Source organism: Salvelinus alpinus, chromosome 9, assembly GCF_045679555.1.
Source record: "Salvelinus alpinus chromosome 9, SLU_Salpinus.1, whole genome shotgun sequence".
Taxonomy (NCBI): domain Eukaryota; kingdom Metazoa; phylum Chordata; class Actinopteri; order Salmoniformes; family Salmonidae; genus Salvelinus; species Salvelinus alpinus.
In genome coordinates, this window is record NC_092094.1 from 75,711,336 (window position 1) to 75,729,047 (window position 17,712).

Below are 17,712 nucleotides of genomic sequence, written 5' to 3' on the forward strand. Positions count from 1 at the left end.
ATCTTCATCAGATGACACTCATAGGACTTCATGTTACACAATACATGCATGTTTTGTTTGATAAAGTTCGTATTTATATAAAAAAATCTGAGTTTACATTGGCGCGTTACATTCACTAGTTCCAAAAACATCAAGTGATTTTGCATAGCTACATCGTTTCAACAGAAATACTCATCATAAATGTAGATGATAATACAAGTTATACACATGGAATTATAGATATACCTCTCCTTAATGCAACCGCTGTGTCAGATTTCAAAAAACTTTACGGAAAAACAAACCATGCAATAATCTGAGACGGCGCTCAGAACAATAGCCAAATTAGCCCCCATGTTGGAGTCAACAGAAATTACATCATAAATATTCCCTTACCTTTGATTATCTTCATCAGAATGCAGTGCCAGGAATCCTAGTTCCACAATAAATCGTTGTTTTGTTCGATAATGTCTATTACTTATGTCCAATTAGCTAATTTTGCTAGCATGTGTAGTACACGTGTCCAAACGCTCGCACAGATGCAGGCAAACGTCGGACGAAAACTTCAAAAAGTTATATTACAAGTCGAATAAACTGGTCAAACTTAGTAGAGAATCAATCTTCAGGATGTTGTTATCATATACAGTGGGGAGAACAAGTATTTGATACACTGCCGATTTTGCAGGTTTTCCTACTAACAAAGCATGTAGAGGTCTGTAATTTTTATCATAGGTACACTTCAACTGTGAGAGACGGAATCTAAAACAAAAATCCAGAAAATCACATTGTATGATTTTTAAGTAATTCATTTGCATTTTATTGCATGACATAAGTATTTGATCACCTACCAACCAGTAAGAATTCAGGCTCTCACAGACCTGTTAGTTTTTCTTTAAGAAGCCCTCCTGTTCTCCACTCATTACCTGTATTAACTGCACCTGTTTGAACTCGTTACCTGTATAAAAGACACCTGTCCACACACTCAATCAAACAGACTCCAACCTCTCCACAATGGCCAAGACCAGAGAGCTGTGTAAGGACATCAGGGATAAAATTGTAGACCTGCACAAGGCTGGGATGGGCTACAGGACAATAGGCAAGCAGCTTGGTGAGAAGGCAACAACTGTTGGCGCAATTATTAGAAAATAGAAGAAAATAGAAGAAGTTCAAGATGATGGTCAATCACCCTCGGTCTGGGGCTCCATGCAAGATCTCACCTCGTGGGGCATCAATGATCATGAGGAAGGTGAGGGATCAGCCCAGAACTACACGGCAGGACCTGGTCAATGACCTGAAGAGAGCTGGGACCACAGTCTCAAAGAAAACCATTAGTAACACACTACGCCGTCATGGATTAAAATCCTGCAGCGCACACAAGGTCCCCCTGCTCAAGCAGGCGCATGTCCAGGCCCGTCTGAAGTTTGCCAATGACCATCTGGATGATCCAGAGGAGGAATGGGAGAAGGTCATGTGGTCTGATGATTCAAAAATAGAGCTTTTTGGTCTAAACTCCACTCGCCGTGTTTGGAGGAAGAAGAAGGATGAGTACAACCCCAAGAACACCATCCCAACCGTGAAGCATGGAGGTGGAAACATCATTCTTTGGGGATGCTTTTCTGCAAAGGGGACAGGACGACTGCACCGTATTGAGGGGAGGATGGATGGGGCCATGTATTGCGAGATCTTAGCCAACAACCTCCTTCCCTCAGTAAGAGCATTGATGATGGGTCGTGGCTGGGTCTTCCAGCATGACAACGACCCGAAACACACAGCCAGGGCAACTAAGGAGTGGCTCCGTAAGAAGTATCTCAAGGTCCTGGAGTGGCCTAGCCAGTCTCCAGACCTGAACCCAATAGAAAATCTTTGGAGGGAGCTGAAAGTCCGTATTGCCCAGCGACAGCCCCGAAACCTGAAGGATCTGGAGAAGGTCTGTATGGAGGAGTGGGCCAAAATCCCTGCTGCAGTGTGTGCAAACCTGGTCAAGAACTACAGGAAACGTATGATCTCTGTAATTGCAAACAAAGGATTCTGTACCAAATATTAAGTTCTGCTTTTCTGATGTATCAAATACTTATGTCATGCAATAAAATGCTAATTAATTACTTAAAAATCATACAATGTGATTTTCGGGATTTTTGTTTTAGATTCCGTCTCTCACAGTTGAAGTGTACCTATGATAAAAATTACAGACCTCTACATGCTTTTTAAGTAGGAAAATCTGCAAAATCGGCAGTGTATCAAATACTTGTTCTCCCCACTGTATATCCAATAACGTTCCTACCGGAGCATTCTTTTCAGTCTCTATAAGTAATGGAACGCATGGCGATATCATGAGGAAAGTGCGTGACCAAGAACTGGCACTCTGCCAGACCACTGACTCAAACACCTCCCATCCAGTCCCACAACACAGCATAAGCTTCATTCCCACACTTCCCAACTTGTAAGTCGCTCTGGATAAGAGCGTCTGCTAAATGACTTAAATGTAAATGTAATTCCACGTTCTACTGACTGTCGACATCTAGTGGAAGGCGTAGGAAGTGCAAACAGATCCATATATTACAGGGAATTGAATAGGCAATGACTTTAACATCGACCACTCTCAGAATTCTCACTTCCTGTTTGGATTTTTTTGCCTGCCATATGAGTTCTGTTATACTCACAGACATAATTCAAACAGTTTTAGAAACTTCAGAGTGTTTTCTATCCAATACTAATAATAATATGCATATATTAGTAACTGGGACTGAGGAGCAGGCCGTTTACTCTGGGCACCTTTCATCCAAGCTACTCAATACTGCCCCTGCAGCCATAAGAAGTTCAGTTTGTTCAGGTGGGTGCTTGTTTCCTTTGAAATGGGGTCTGTTTGAATCGACTTTAATGAACAGCTTTGTATGATAAAAAAACATGGTATGCTAGACCCATCCTTTACAAACTCTCATAGTCTCACGTCAGAATTAGATTGTCACATCTGCCGCCGCTCCCCCTCTCTGGCGCTCGAGGTTGCCAGGCTGCTCATCATTACGTACACCTGTCACCATCATTACGCGCGCCAGTGCTTCATCGGACTCACTTGGACTCTATCACATCATTGATTACCTCCCCTATATCTGTCACTCCCTCAGTTTCATTCCCATTACTGCACTGATGTTGTTTTGCTTCTCTTGTCCAGACACTGTTCTTGTTTAGTTTCATGTCTATTTATTATTAAATCCTCACCCTATACTTGCTTCCCATCTCACAGCGTCTGTAGTTACAGAACCGTTACAGAATGCAGAAACCACAATTGGAAGCATCAGGGAGTTTTTTGTTGGTGATGTTGGGTCCGGGTGCTACTGCCGAAGCAACCGGGGAAGCCTCAGCTGGCTTGTCAGGCTCCCATGCCTCAGCTGGCTCGAGAGGCTCACAAGCCTCGGTTGGCTCGAAAGGCTCACAAGCCTTGCTTGGCTCGACAGGCTCCCACGCCAAGCCTTGCTTGGCTCGACAGGCTCCCACGCCATGCCTCAGCTGGCTCGTCGGGCTCCCACGCCATGCCTCAGCCGGCTCGTCGGGCTCCCATGCCGCAGCCGGCTCGCCTGGCTCCCACGCCTCGGCCCGTCAGGCTCGCCCAGGTAGGACGCCAGGAGGGGGGTGGGGGGGGGTACTGTCACGTCTGCTCCCGCTTCCCCTCTCTGGCACTCGAGGTCGCCAGGCTGCTAATCATTACACACCTGTCACCATCGTTAGTCGCACCAGCACTTCACCGGACTCACCTGGACTCCATTACTCACTGTTGCCCCTAGTGGTCAGTTTCCATGTCATCTTCCGACGTCCTCAGACATGGATGGACACCAAATAATGATTTTTATTATAGGTGACCTGCTTGCCATCCTGGTGGCGCAGTGTACTAATTATATGGATAAAGAGCAGAAGTTCAAATGTTTGAATCTCACTGACGCAAGTGCCAGATTTAAATAATAAATATGTTTGCATGATTAATACCAAAGCAAATTAATTTCCAAGTGTCCTATCTGAGCTCAAAGCAGTTAACCTAAACTAACAATGTTATTCAAAATTTTACTGAAAAATATTCTCAGGGAACCATAGTAAAACGTTCTTAGAACCTCCCTGCAACCTAAAAATGTATGTTCCCAGAACAGGCAAAATAATCACTTCCGTTCTCAGAACGTTTAAAAATGTTACCGGTCAGGAAACTTATGACTTCGTTCACAGAAGCAATGGGAAACCAAAATCTTACATTCCCACAACTGTCAAGGAACCAAATGTGCTAGCTGGGTTTGTATTAAAACCCTACTCAATAGATACGCTTTCCACGTTGACTTTTTTAGATTTGGCGTATGTATGGTAGAGTTGGCGTATGTATAGTAGAGTTGGCGTATGTATGGTAGAGTTGGCGTATGTATAGTAGAGTTGGCGTATGTATAGTAGAGTTGGCGTATGTATAGTAGAGTTGGCGTATGTATGGTAGAGTTGGCGTATGTATAGTAGAGTTGGCGTATGTATGGTAGAGTTGGCGTATGTATGGTAGAGTTGGCGTATGTATAGTAGAGTTGGCGTATGTATAGTAGAGTTGGCGTATGTATGGTAGAGTTGGCGTATGTATGGTAGAGTTGGCGTATGTATGGTAGAGTTGGCGTATGTATGGTAGAGTTGGCTTATGTATGGTAGAGTTGGCGTATGTATGGTAGAGTTGGCGTATGTATAGTAGAGTTGGCGTATGTATGGTAGAGTTGGCGTATGTATGGTAGAGTTGGCGTATGTATGGTAGAGTTGGCGTATGTATGGTAGAGTTGGCGTATGTATGGTAGAGTTGGCGTATGTATGGTAGAGTTGGCGTATGTATGGTAGAGTTGACGTATGTATAGTAGAGTTGGCGTATGTATAGTAGAGTTGGCGTATGTATGGTAGAGTTGGCGTATGTATGGTATTGTTGGTGTATGTATGGTAGAGTTGGCGTATGTATGGTAGAGTTGGCGTATGTATAGTAGAGTTGGCGTATGTATAGTAGAGTTGGCGTATGTATAGTAGAGTTGGCGTATGTATAGTAGAGTTGGCGTAAGTATGGTATAGTTGGCGTATGTATGGTATAGTTGGCGTATGTATGGTAGAGTTGGCGTATGTATGGTAGAGTTGGCGTATGTATGGTAGAGTTGGCGTATGTATAGTAGAGTTGGCGTATGTATAGTAGAGTTGGCGTATGTATAGTAGAGTTGGCGTATGTATAGTAGAGTTGGCGTATGTATGGTAGAGTTGGCGTATGTATGGTAGAGTTGGCGTATGTATGGTAGAGTTGGCGTATGTATAGTAGAGTTGGCATATGTATAGTAGAGTTGGCGTATGTATAGTAGAGTTGGCGTATGTATAGTGGCGTTGGTGTATGTATAGTAGAGTTGGCGTATGTATAGTAGAGTTGGCGTATGTATGGTAGAGTTGGCGTATGTATGGTAGAGTTGGCGTATGTATAGTAGAGTTGGCGTATGTATGGTAGAGTTGGCGTATGTATGGTAGAGTTGGCGTATGTATGGTAGAGTTGGCGTATGTATAGTAGAGTTGGCGTATGTATAGTAGAGTTGGCGTATGTATAGTAGAGTTGGCGTATGTATGGTAGAGTTGGCGTATGTATAGTAGAGTTGGCGTATGTATGGTAGAGTTGGCGTATGTATAGTAGAGTTGGCGTATGTAGAGTAGCTTTGGCGTATGTATAGTAGCTTTGGCGTATGTATAGTAGCTTTGGCGTATGTATAGTGGCGTTGGCGTATGTATAGTGGCGTTGGTGTATGTATAGTGGGCTCACAAGTGGCGCAGCGGTCTAAGGCACTGTATCTCAGTGCTAGAGGCGTCACTACAGATCCTGGTTCGATTCCAGTCTGTATCACGACCGGCCGTGATTGGGAGTCCCATAGGGCGGCGCACAATTGGCCCAGCGTCATCCAGGTTATGGTTTGGCCGAGGTAGGCCGTCACTGTAAATTAGAATTTGTTCTTAACTGGCTTGCCCAGTTAAATACAATAGTACTTACATGAACATGTCAGTCTGTGTGGAAATTGTGTTTGCCAATAATATAATGCATGTAGCAAATACATAATCAGCATCTATCGCTAGTGTGATGTATTCAAGAGCTAGTGAACTAATTTCCTACTATACATATTTATAGAGAGACAAGGAAGAGAGAGGGACGTGTACACCACACAAGGTGGCATGACAAGCCTGGAATTGGTCAGTTTAAGCGATGGTCCTGCACGCGCGCACACACGTCTACACACAAACACAAACACAGCCAAGGCGGCAAAGACACTCTGTGGCCACCAGAGACCCTACAAGACAGATTACCCAGCAGTCCTAGCTAATGTGCACATGGGAGGGACATCAGCGGCGTGATATTAATGTGGCCCCAATGTCCCAGGCTGCACTGGGCCCGGGCGCAGCTCGCCTCGCCGGCTGGTTCCACTCACAGCTCTTATTGCCTCCCGATTGCCTTTTAATAGGCTAGTTTTTATTCATTCAGGGCCATTAAGGAAAGTTTGACTCCTCACCAGGGATCTTTGGGCTGAGGCCGAGCTGCCGGCCCCGGTGACAACACACACATACACATTTACACACACACGCATTCACACACACATGGGCATACATGCACACACACATGGGCATACGAGCACACACGCACACACACACACAGACACTGCCACCAAAAACCGGCAGAGGGAGAGGGTGAGGTTAGGAAAATGAGAGAGAGAGAGAGAGAGAGAGAGAGAGGGGAGCAGGGGGAGGTTGTTGAGTTGATCAGTCTCCCGTGTCTGTGGGTGACTACATAAACTGTGCTGTTTCAGTCAACTGAGACAGACGTGTGTGTGTGTGTGTGTGTGTGTGTGTGTGTGTGTGTGTGTGTGTGTGTGTGTGTGTGTGTGTGTGTGTGTGTGTGTGTGTGTGTGTGTGTGTGTGTGTGTGTGTGTGTGTGTGTGTGTGTGTGTGAGTGTGTGCAAACTGTGTTGTTTCAGTCAATTGAGACTGATAATGTGCCTGTTAAACCTGGACTCTCAGATGCTTTAGGCTGTGTGTGACCAGGGTACGAAAGGACTGCATCGCTTTCAAATCTCCAGTCTCTTTGTCTTCTCTGGGTCTAGGCAGAGCTCACTTGTCCTGTACTATAGCTTGTATTCCGTAGTCTTCATTTGGTAACATCCTGTTCAATAAGTGGCCATATGTATACACTCCCATCTGAGCATGTACTGAAGACAATGACCCACTAGCATTAGTGAAGCGTTTTGTTTGTCATGAATCTTGTTCTGGAGGCAGCTCTGCAGAGTGGTCACTAGCTGGCAGAGACACAAAGTCATAAAATCTGATTTGAAACCTAACCCCAACCTTAACCTTAACTAGGGTTGCAAAAGCTCGGAAACTTTCCGGTAAATTTCCAGAATGGGAAGTTAAGTCCTGGAATTTTGAGAATTTTGCTTAAATTCATCAAAAAAGTTAGCTCATAACAGTGAACCTTTTTTGTGAGATACACATAAGGCAATTCTAGGTCTTGTGGCATATTTTGGTTAAACTATCCCCAATTCAATGGAATTGCAACCCTCTGCATGAACAATGCATTCTTCCATCACATGTACAGCTGATTCTCAAGATCTTGCACACTAATGAGATGCTATTAAGCCCACACTACTACACTGTCTGAGCCAAGGACTGCATGCTTTCTGGTAAGTTTTGATTACAATACTGGGTGGGGTGAATATATTTTATATGACCTACATTATTTTTTGTTAACTAGTAAATAGTAGCTTACAGCAAAGAGTGTTTAAATAATTTTTTTACTTGTTAACAATTTCTGCTAGTTAGTTTTTGCTACCATGTGGGTTTTAGCTTGCTTGAGCCTGTTAACTGAGGAGTGTTAATTCACATGTTTCCATACATGTTTCATTTAACACATTTATCTTACAAAGGAGTTGTTTAGGGGGCAGCATTTTCACTTTTGCATGAAATGCGTGCCCAGAGTAAACTGCCTCCTACTCTGTCCCAGCTGCTAATATATGCATATTATTAGTAGTATTGGATAAAAAACACTCTGAAGTTTCTAAAACTGTTTGAATGATGTCTGTGAGTAAAACAGAACTCATATGGCAGGCGAAAACCTGAGAAAAATCCAACCAGGAAGTGGGAAATCTGAGGTTTGTAGTTTTTCAAAGCTTGGTCTACCGAATACACAGTGTCTATGGGGTCAAGTTGCACTTCCTAAGGCTTCCACTAGATGTCAACCGTCTTTAGAAACTTGTTTCAGGCTTCTGCTATAAAGGAGGGGCTCATGAGACCTGTTTGAGTTAGTGGTCTGGCAGAGTGTCTCAGGCTCGTGACGCGCGCTCCCGACAGAGTTACCTCTCGTTCCAGTGCTTTGCTACAGACGATGGAATTCTCCGGTTGGAACATTATTGATGATTTATGTTAAAAACATCCTAAAGATTGATTCCATACATCATTTGATATGTTTCTACGACCTGTAACAGAGTTTTTGTCTGGACCTAGTGCTCATGAAGATGGATTACTGGGCTGAACACGCTAACAACCAGTGGCTATTTGGACATAAATTATGGACTTTATGGAACTTTATGGAACAAATCAGTCATTTATTGTCGAACTGGGATTCCTGGGAGTGCATTCTGATGAAGATCATCAAAGGTAAGTGAATATTTATCATGTTATTTCTAACTTCTGTTGACTCCAACATGGAGGAAATTTCTTTGGCTGGATTTGGCTGGATTGGGCTCTGAGCGCCGTATTCAGATTATGCTTTTTCCGTAAAGTTTTTTGAAATGTGACACAGCGGTTGCATTAAGGAGAAGTCTATCTTTAATTCTGTGAATAACACTTGTATCTTTTATCGATGTTTATTATGAGTATTTCTGGGATTTCTGTGGCTATCTGCAAGATCACCGGGATGTTTTGGAATCAAAACATTACTGCACGTAACGCGCCAATGTAAACTGAGATTTTTGGATATAAATATGCACATTATCGAACAAAACATACATGTATTGTGTAACATGATGTCCTATGAGTGTCATCTGATGAAGATAATCAAAGGTTAGTGATTCATTTTATCTATATTTCTGCTTTTTGTGACTCCTATCTTTGGCTGTAAAATGGCTGTGTTTTTTTGACTTGGCTCTGAACTAACATAATCATATGTTGTGTTTTCGCTGTAAAACCTTTTTGAAATCAGACACGATGGGTAGATTAACAAGATGTTTATCTTTAATTTGCTGTATTGGACTTGTTAATGTGTGAAAGTTACATATTTCCCAAAAATATTTTTGAATTTCCCGTGCTGCCTTTTCAGCGGAATGTTGTCAAGGAACGCCTGCGCTAGAAAGGTTAACTATTTATCTGTACATGGAATTGTATGTTTTTTTTTTACTCATTTTTTTCTAATCTTTACAGGAAAATGCCACGGGCACTATCTGATGTGTGAAGACATTTCACTGCAGCTAATGTAGAAGGAAAAGCTCTGTACATTTGCACATACTGTGCCAAATCATATGTGAAGAATGCAACTTAGATGCAGAATCATCTGGCCAAGTGCATAAAGTTCTCTCAGCGCTCACAACAAGCAACCTCTGACAAAAGTCCCTCTACTTTTAATTCAAGGTGACAATGCTGAATCGGACACCTTATTCGATAGCAACAGCTCATGGTCCTCCTGGAATCAGAAGTGTTTTTGACTCAATGGAGGAACGTAGTCAGAGAAATACTGATGAATGTCTTGCTCGAGCTGTGTATGTAACTGGTTCACCTCTGATGCTCACAGGCAATGTGTATTGGAAGAGATTTCTGAATGTTCTTCGCCCAGCATACACCCCTCCAACCAGACATGCTTTATCTACTCATTTGCTGGATGAGAGTTCAACAGAGTTCAAGTGAATGTCAAGCAAATCATAGAGAAAACAGACTGTATTGCAATCATCTCTGATGGGTGGTCGAATGTTTGTGGGCAATGAATAATTAACTACATCATCTCCACCCCTCAACCAGTATTCTACAAGAGCACAGACACAAGGGACAACAGACACACCGGTCTCTACAATGCAGATGAGCTGAAGGCAGTCATCAATGACCTTGGACCACAGAAGGTATTTGCATTGGTGACAGACAATGGTGCAAACATGAAGGCTGCTTGGTCTAAAGTGGAGTAGTCCTACCCTCACATCACACCCATTGGCTGTGCTGTTCATGCATTGTATCTGCTCCGGAAGGATAGCACTGAAAACAATGGATACACTCTACAAGAGAGCCAAGAAAAAAGTTAGGTATGTGACAGGTCATCAAGTTATAGCAGCAATCTACCTCACCAAGCAAAGTGAGAAGAATAAGAGCACCACATTGAAGCTGCTCAGCAACACCCGTTGGGGTGGTGTTGTCATCTTGTTTGACATATCTTCCGATATGGACAGCCCCATCAAGAGGATCCTCCTGGATGATGTATTTTGGGAGAGAGTGGTAAGCAGCCTGAAACTCCTGAAACCTATAGCAGTAGCCATTGCACGGATTGAGGGAGACAATGCCATCCTGTCGGATGTTCAGACTCTGCTTGCAGATGTAAGAGAAGATATCCCTACTGCCCTGCCCACTTCACTGTTGCTCCAAGCAGAGGAAACTGCAGTTCTGAAATACATCAAAAAGTGTGAAGACTTCTGCCTGAAGCCCATACACAGCGCAGCGTACATGTTGGACCCCAAGTATGCTGGCAAGAACAAGGTCTATGGTGTCATCACTACCGTGTCTCGCCACCTTGGCCTGGATTAGGGCAAGGTTCTTGGCAGTCTAGCGAAGTACACTTCCAAGCAAGGGCTTTGGGATGGAGATGCAATATGGCAGTGGTGCCAACATATCTCCTCAGCCACCTGCTGGAAGGGACTTTGTGGATCTGAGGCTCTTTCCCCTGTTGCCTCCATCATCCTCCAAATCCCACCAACATCAGCTACATCAGAGCGCAACTGGTCCTTGTTTAGGAACACACACACCCAAGCACGCAACAGGCTGAACAATACAAGGTTTGAAAAATTGGTGGCCATCCGGGCAAATTTGAGGCTTTTTGAGCCTGACAACGAGCCATCCTCAACAAGGTTGGAAAGTGACAGTGAAGATGAGGCCTCAAAGTCTGATGTTCAAGAGGTGGACATTGAGGAGGTCCAGGGAGAAGACATGGAAGCCTGGGAGGAAGATAACCAAAGCTTAAGTCTCTAGACTATCATTTTACAGATGTATGTTGAAAACATTTTTGGGAGATGTGATGGATCATTGGGGATCATTCAATATTCCCTTTCTTTTGTTGTTCAGTGAAATCATCCCATGTGAAGAGTCAACTCATTTAATTAAAGTTCAATTCGTAAACTAAATAGTTTAAAAATATATATTTTGGAAGGATTTAATCATTTGCAATTATGTCTACTTATGATAAGGTAAAAGGTTTATGTTTGTCTCCATATGATATGGTAAATATATCCAATGCAAAAAAACATCTACATTTAAATGGTATTAATATTAATTTGCATATATTTCCGTTAATTCCCATATATTCCCGTTAATTCCCATATATTCCCATTAATTCCCACGGAAAGTTTCCAGCTCTGAATATTCCCCAAAATGTGCAACCCTAACCCTAACATTAACCACACTGCTAACCCTAATGCCCAACCCTAAACTTAAATTAAGACCAAAAAGCACACACATTTTTACAATATAGCCAATTTTGACTTGAAGGGGAAATCGCTCTGTTCTGCCTCCAAGACAAGACTTATGAAAATAAACGTCAACCTGCCTGTGAAACAAACCAGCGTGTTACAGTAACCCTATTCACCCGTTACAGACCTACAGTACTGTAACAGTGTTCTCTTCAGATGTGAAGTTGTCACCTCAGCCACTTGAACTGTTTAACCCCCCCCCCCCAAAACCATCATCATCACGCTACACTGGAGAGTCTGATAACTCATTAGAGACACATTCAACTGGAAAGGGAGAGAGAGTGGGGGAGACAAGGAGGGTACGCAGGCAAGTTCAGTGTGGTCCCTTGAAACGTCTAGTTGAAATGAGTGTGTGTGTTGGCGGCTGGTGGATCAAACAGGGGGTTAATGGCGTCTCTCTTTGCCCACGAACAGACGCACGCACGCACACACGCACACACACACACACACACACACACACACACACACACACACACACACACACACACACACACACACACACACACACACACACACACACACACACACACACACACACACACACACACACACACACACACACACACACACACACACGCTCGCACACACATATTGAGAATAATTGGATTCCCACATTAACTATCTGTGGTGTTTCTGTGTGCATAGTGTGTGTGTAGGATCATGCATTCATGTGAGTGTGTGTGTGTGTGTGCTGTGGTAATGGGGTTGTGTTTGAATATAGTCTGCATATAACACAGTGAGCTGGTAATTAAACTACAGAGTTAAACAGCCATTCTAGTCTAAAGTGGGGTGATGATAATCCCCTGTTATACTGTGATTATGTTCTGTTGTGGAAGGAATGTGTTCTGATGCTGTAGTGCTGCTGTCGCTGTCGTGCTGCTGTTGCACTGTCAGTCTCCCCAAAAGGCTCAGGTGTGAGCCACACACACACACAGGAGGTGGATGAAGTCCATTATCCACACACACACTGTAAAGCCCTTTTTCATGTGATGAAAAGTAGCATATAACTGCTATCCATTAGGACAAAAGGCTGCATCTGTGTTCGTGTGTACTTACATGGTCTCCATGGTGCGGTTCCTCCATTCTTCAGAGCGTAGCTGGTCCTGGGCCTGCTCCAGGTCAGAGATGGAGGTCTGGACTCTCAGAGACGGCTCGAGACCACGCTGTCTCTGAGCCCACACCTCCGCTGGCTCACGGAACGGACCCTAACACACAGGAGAAAGATGGGGAAGCCATTATACAGACACTAGCGGGCATGACAAATACATTCCCAACATTCGAAACATTTTCCATTGATCAAACATGCTGTAATGGAAGTCAGAAGCCCTGCAGTGTTAAGAACTGACGTCTTAATCAGAGGCACATTGTCTCTAGTCTCTCCCTCATTCTCTCCCGGCTCTCTCTCCTTTTCTCTGCATCTTTCTCCATCTCTTTCCCTCTTTCTCTCTATCCCTCTTTCTATTTCTCTAACTCTTTCTATCATTCTCTGTCTCTTTCTTCTCTCTCTCTGATCCGTCCCCCCCCCCACAGGTAGTTATGGCTTAGCAGTAAATCCACAGCCAATTTAGTCTAATTCCTTCATCTAATTAGTAACTTTCCTTAGTCTTGGACTAGTTTTGTAACTTTCCTTGGTTACTAAAGTTTAGTAACTTTCCTTAGCTTAGTAACTTTCCTTAGCTTAGTAACTTTCCTTAGTCTACAGTAACTTTCCTTAGTTTAGTAACTATCCGTAGTCTACAGTATCTTTCCTCAGTTTAGTAACTTTCCTTAGTCTACAGTAACTTTCCTTAATCTACAGTAACTTTCCTTAGTTTAGTTTACTAACTTTTCTTAGTCTAGTTTAGTAACTTTCCTTAGTCTAGTTAAGTAACTTTCCTTCGTGTAGTTTAGTAACTTTCCTTCGTGTAGTTAAGTAGCTTTCTTTATTCTAGTTAAGTAACTTTCCTTTGTGTAGTTTAGTAACGTTCCTTTGTGTAGTTTAGTAACTTTCCTTTGTGTAGTTAAGTAGCTTTCTTTATTCTAGTTAAGTAACTTCCCTTCGTGTAGTTTAGTAACTTTCCTTTGTGTAGTTAAGTAGCTTTCTTTATTCTAGTTAAGTAACTTTCCTTTGTGTAGTTTAGTAACTTTCCTTCGTGTAGTTAAATCACTTTCTTTAGTTTGGTTAAGTAACTGTCCTGTGTGTAGTTAAGTAACTTTCCTTAGTCTAGTTAAGTAACTTTCTTTAGTTTGGTTAAGTACCTTTTCTTTGTGTAGTTAAGTAACTTTCCTTAGTCTAGTTTAGTAACTTTCTTTAGTTTGGTTAAGTACCTTTTCTTTGTGTAGTTAAGTAGCTTTCTTTATTCTAGTTAAGTAACTTTCCTTTGTGTAGTTTAGTAACTTTCCTTAGTCTAGTTAAGTAACTTTCTTTAGTTTGGTTAAGTACCTTTTCTTTGTGTAGTTAAGTAACTTTCTTTAGTCTAGTTAAGCAACTTTCCTTCGTGTAGTTAAGTAGCTTTCTTTATTCTAGTTAAGTAACTTTCCTTTGTGTAGTTTAGTAACTTTCCTTAGTCTAGTTAAGAAACTTTCCTTCGTGTAGTTTAGTAACTTTCCTTAGCCTAGTTAAGAAACATTCCATTGTGTAGTTTAGTAACTTTCCTTCGTGTAGTTAAGAAACTTTCCTTTGTGTAGTTAAGTAACTTTCCTTCGTGTAGTTTAGTAACTTTCCTTTGTGTAGTTAAGTAGCTTTCTTTATTCTAGTTAAGTAACTTTCCTTTGTGTAGTTTAGTAACTTTCCTTCGTGTAGTTAAATGACTTTCTTTAGTTTGGTTAAGTAACTTTCCTTAGTCTAGTTAAGAAACTTTCCTTCGTGTAGTTTAGTAACTTTCCTTAGTCTAGTTAAGAAACTTTCCTCTGTGTAGTTTAGTAACATTCCTTCGTGTAGTTTAGTAACTTTCCTTCATGTAGTTAAGAAACTTTCCTTTGTGTAGTTAAGTAACTTTCCTTTGTGTAGTTAAGTAGCTTTCTTTATTCTAGTTAAGTAACTTTCCTTTGTGTAGTTAAGTAGCTTTCCTTTGTGTAGTTAAGTGGCTTTCTTTATTCTAGTTAAGTAACTTTCCTTTGTGTAGTTAAGTAGCTTTCCTTTGTGTAGTTAAGTAGCTTTCTTTATTCTAGTTAAGTAACTTTCCTTTGTGTAGTTTAGTAACTTTCCTTCGTGTAGTTAAATAACTTTCTTTAGTTTGGTTAAGTAACTTTCCTGTGTGTAGTTAAGTAACTTTCCTTAGTCTAGTTTAGTAACTTTCTTTAGTTTGGTTAAGTACCTTTTCTTTGTGTAGTTAAGTAACTTTCCTTAGTCTAGTTTAGTAACTTTCTTTAGTTTGGTTAAGTACCTTTTCTTTGTGTAGTTAAGTAACTTCCCTTAGTCTAGTTTAGTAACTTTCTTTAGTTTGGTTAAGTACCTTTTCTTTGTGTAGTTAAGTAACTTTCCTTAGTCTAGTTTAGTAACTTTCTTTAGTTTGGTTAAGTAACTTTCCTGTGTGTAGTTAAGTAACTTTCCTTAGTCTAGTTTAGTAACTTTTTTTAGTTTGGTTAAGTACCTTTTCTTTGTGTAGTTAAGTAACTTTCCTTAGTCTAGTTTAGTAACTTTCTTTAGTTTGGTTAAGTAACTTTCCTGTGTGTAGTTAAGTAACTTTCCTTAGTCTAGTCTAGTAACTTTCTTTAGTTTGGTTAAGTACCTTTTCTTTGTGTAGTTAAGTAACTTTCCTTAGTCTAGTTTAGTAACTTTCTTTAGTTTGGTTAAGTACCTTTTCTTTGTGTAGTTAAGTAACTTTCCTCAGTCTAGTTTAGTAACTTCCCCTTGTCTCCACTAACTTCCCGTAGTCCTTTAACTTTCCTTAGTCCTGTAACTTCTCTCAATGTGGTTGTGTTGTTAGGTAGCTGTTGTTTAGTGGAGTGACCTTCAGCTGTTGTTGCTGTTGGTTGGTTGGGGAGAGTAGCTAGCAGGGAGCCCCTGTCCTTGGTCCTATCACCACAGGATCAGCGCCCTGGCCTGACCAGACCCAAACACTTCCCAAACAACCACCTCCACCTATCCATCACCACTGATGTTATCACACTGGGGACAGGCCAGGACTCACACTACTGGAGAACACACACACCAAGAACACTGGGAAACACAGGGAGGGAAAGAAAGAGGAAGAGAGGGAGCGAGAGGGAGGGAGGGAGAGAAAGAGAGGGAGGGAGAGAAGTGAAGAGGGTGACAATAAGACAAAGGGAGAGACTGGGAAAGATAAAGGGAAGGAGGGAAGGAGACAGAGAGGTTGGTAGAGGCAGTGGTAGGAAGCAATAGAAAGAGCGTGGGGGGGAGGAGAGAGAAAGAGGGAGAGATAAAAGAGAGGGATGAGGCGGAGGGAGGAGAGGAAATGGGGGTGAACCCTGTCCTTAGCGAGGGTAAAACACAGATAAATAATATAGGCTCATCTCATCCATGGAGCAGTGCTAGACATCCCAGCCTTCTATAATGAATTCCTGTTAGCAAGAGCCAGATGGAGCCGGAGCAGGGTGTGCATAAGAGAGTGTGTGCGTGCATGTCTCTATGTGTATGCGTGTGTGTGTGTGTGTGTGTGTGTGTGTGTGTGTGTGTGTGTGTGTGTGTGTGTGTGTGTGTGTGTGTGTGTGTGTGTGTGTGTGTGTGTGTGTGTGTGTGTGTGTGTGTGTGTGTGTGTGTGTGTGTGTGTGTGTGTGTGTGTGTGTGTGTGTGCACCATCTCAGTGCCCGGGGTGAGGGACTCTGGGCTAATAAAAAGAGATGATCCACGCCTCATTTCTGCTCACTTATGTTTTACATTAATAGAAACCAATAATAGGAACCAGTTACCATAAAAGCCTTGGACCGTAAATAACACAAATGGCAAACGCTTCTCATCAAATCTTTCTCACAGCTGGACGAGATGACACGCCGGAATCCAGGGGTACTTAAAGAATTCTTCATCAAGGCTGTTTTAAATGGCGGAGTATTCCCTGGCGGAGGCCTGGTTTGATGGGCTCACTTTAATAGCAGCAGCTTGGGCTGACAGGACCTGCTGATCTGCCTGGATCGGAGGGTCTAAACGTCTTCCAGTGGCCCCGCGAGAGACACGCCGCCATGTTTTAATGATATCATTCTTTTTTAAGGGGAGTTTAAAGAATCATCTCACGGCACCACGCGCCCCCTTTCATCATCCTCACCAGGGGGAGAGCTCCTCCGATAATTGCTATGACACTTTGTTATCCCCATCTCTGGAGCCTGATTGGACCAGTCAGAGGAAGTCAGTGAACACATCTGTTTCCTCTAAGAGGCCTGAGACTTTACAGATATACTGCTATACTAGTAGTAGTACTGTTACTAAGTTCCTAGTAAGACTTCTATACTAATACTGTTACTACTTCTATACAAACTTTGCCAGCGAGAATTTTTTGGGTTGAGAAGTTTGCATAAAACAGATTTATCAAATATCTTAACAAGGAAAGTCTGTTATACAAATATCAGTATGGCTTCAGAAAATCTCTCTCCCTACATGGCTGTTACTTACTTAATTGACGAAATACATGAGGCAAATGACCGCAAAGATCATACATTAGATATTTTTTATATATATTAATTCCATAATTCAGACAACAGCTACGTCAGCCATATTCAAGAACAACCAATTCTCAATTCTGAATGACCTATAGAGGCCCTATGATCTGGAACTCATTCTCGCCTGATTTTGCCAAGCTATCCCTGTCGTTGTTAAGAAAAAAATGAAGAGGCACATACTGTCCATCACAGTTCTACACCGCAGTAGCTTGACTGTCTGTCTCTTTTGCGTCTAGTTTTTATTTTATTGTTTGTTTGTCCACACTGCGGAATCTGTGTGATTTAAGCCCTTTTGGGCCTTTTCCCCTCTTGCACATACTGTTACAAACTGTCTTTCTATTTGTGCAAACAAACTAAACTAGAAAGAATGCTATACTGGTACTAATACTGTTACTATTAGGACTGCTATACTGAT

The 17,712-nt window shown here is 42.2% G+C and overlaps 1 protein-coding gene across 2 annotated transcripts in view; it reads right to left on the bottom strand.

The window, feature by feature from the left end:
- The window catches only part of spata17 (spermatogenesis associated 17), a 64,760-nt gene that overhangs the window by 31,577 nt on the left and 15,471 nt on the right, over window positions 1–17,712 (bottom strand). For both annotated transcript variants that reach the window (XM_071415590.1, XM_071415589.1), the window contains exon 8: window positions 12,762–12,910. In XM_071415590.1, the coding sequence (XP_071271691.1) occupies window positions 12,762–12,910 (149 nt within the window). The remainder of the gene's footprint in view (window positions 1–12,761; window positions 12,911–17,712) is intronic.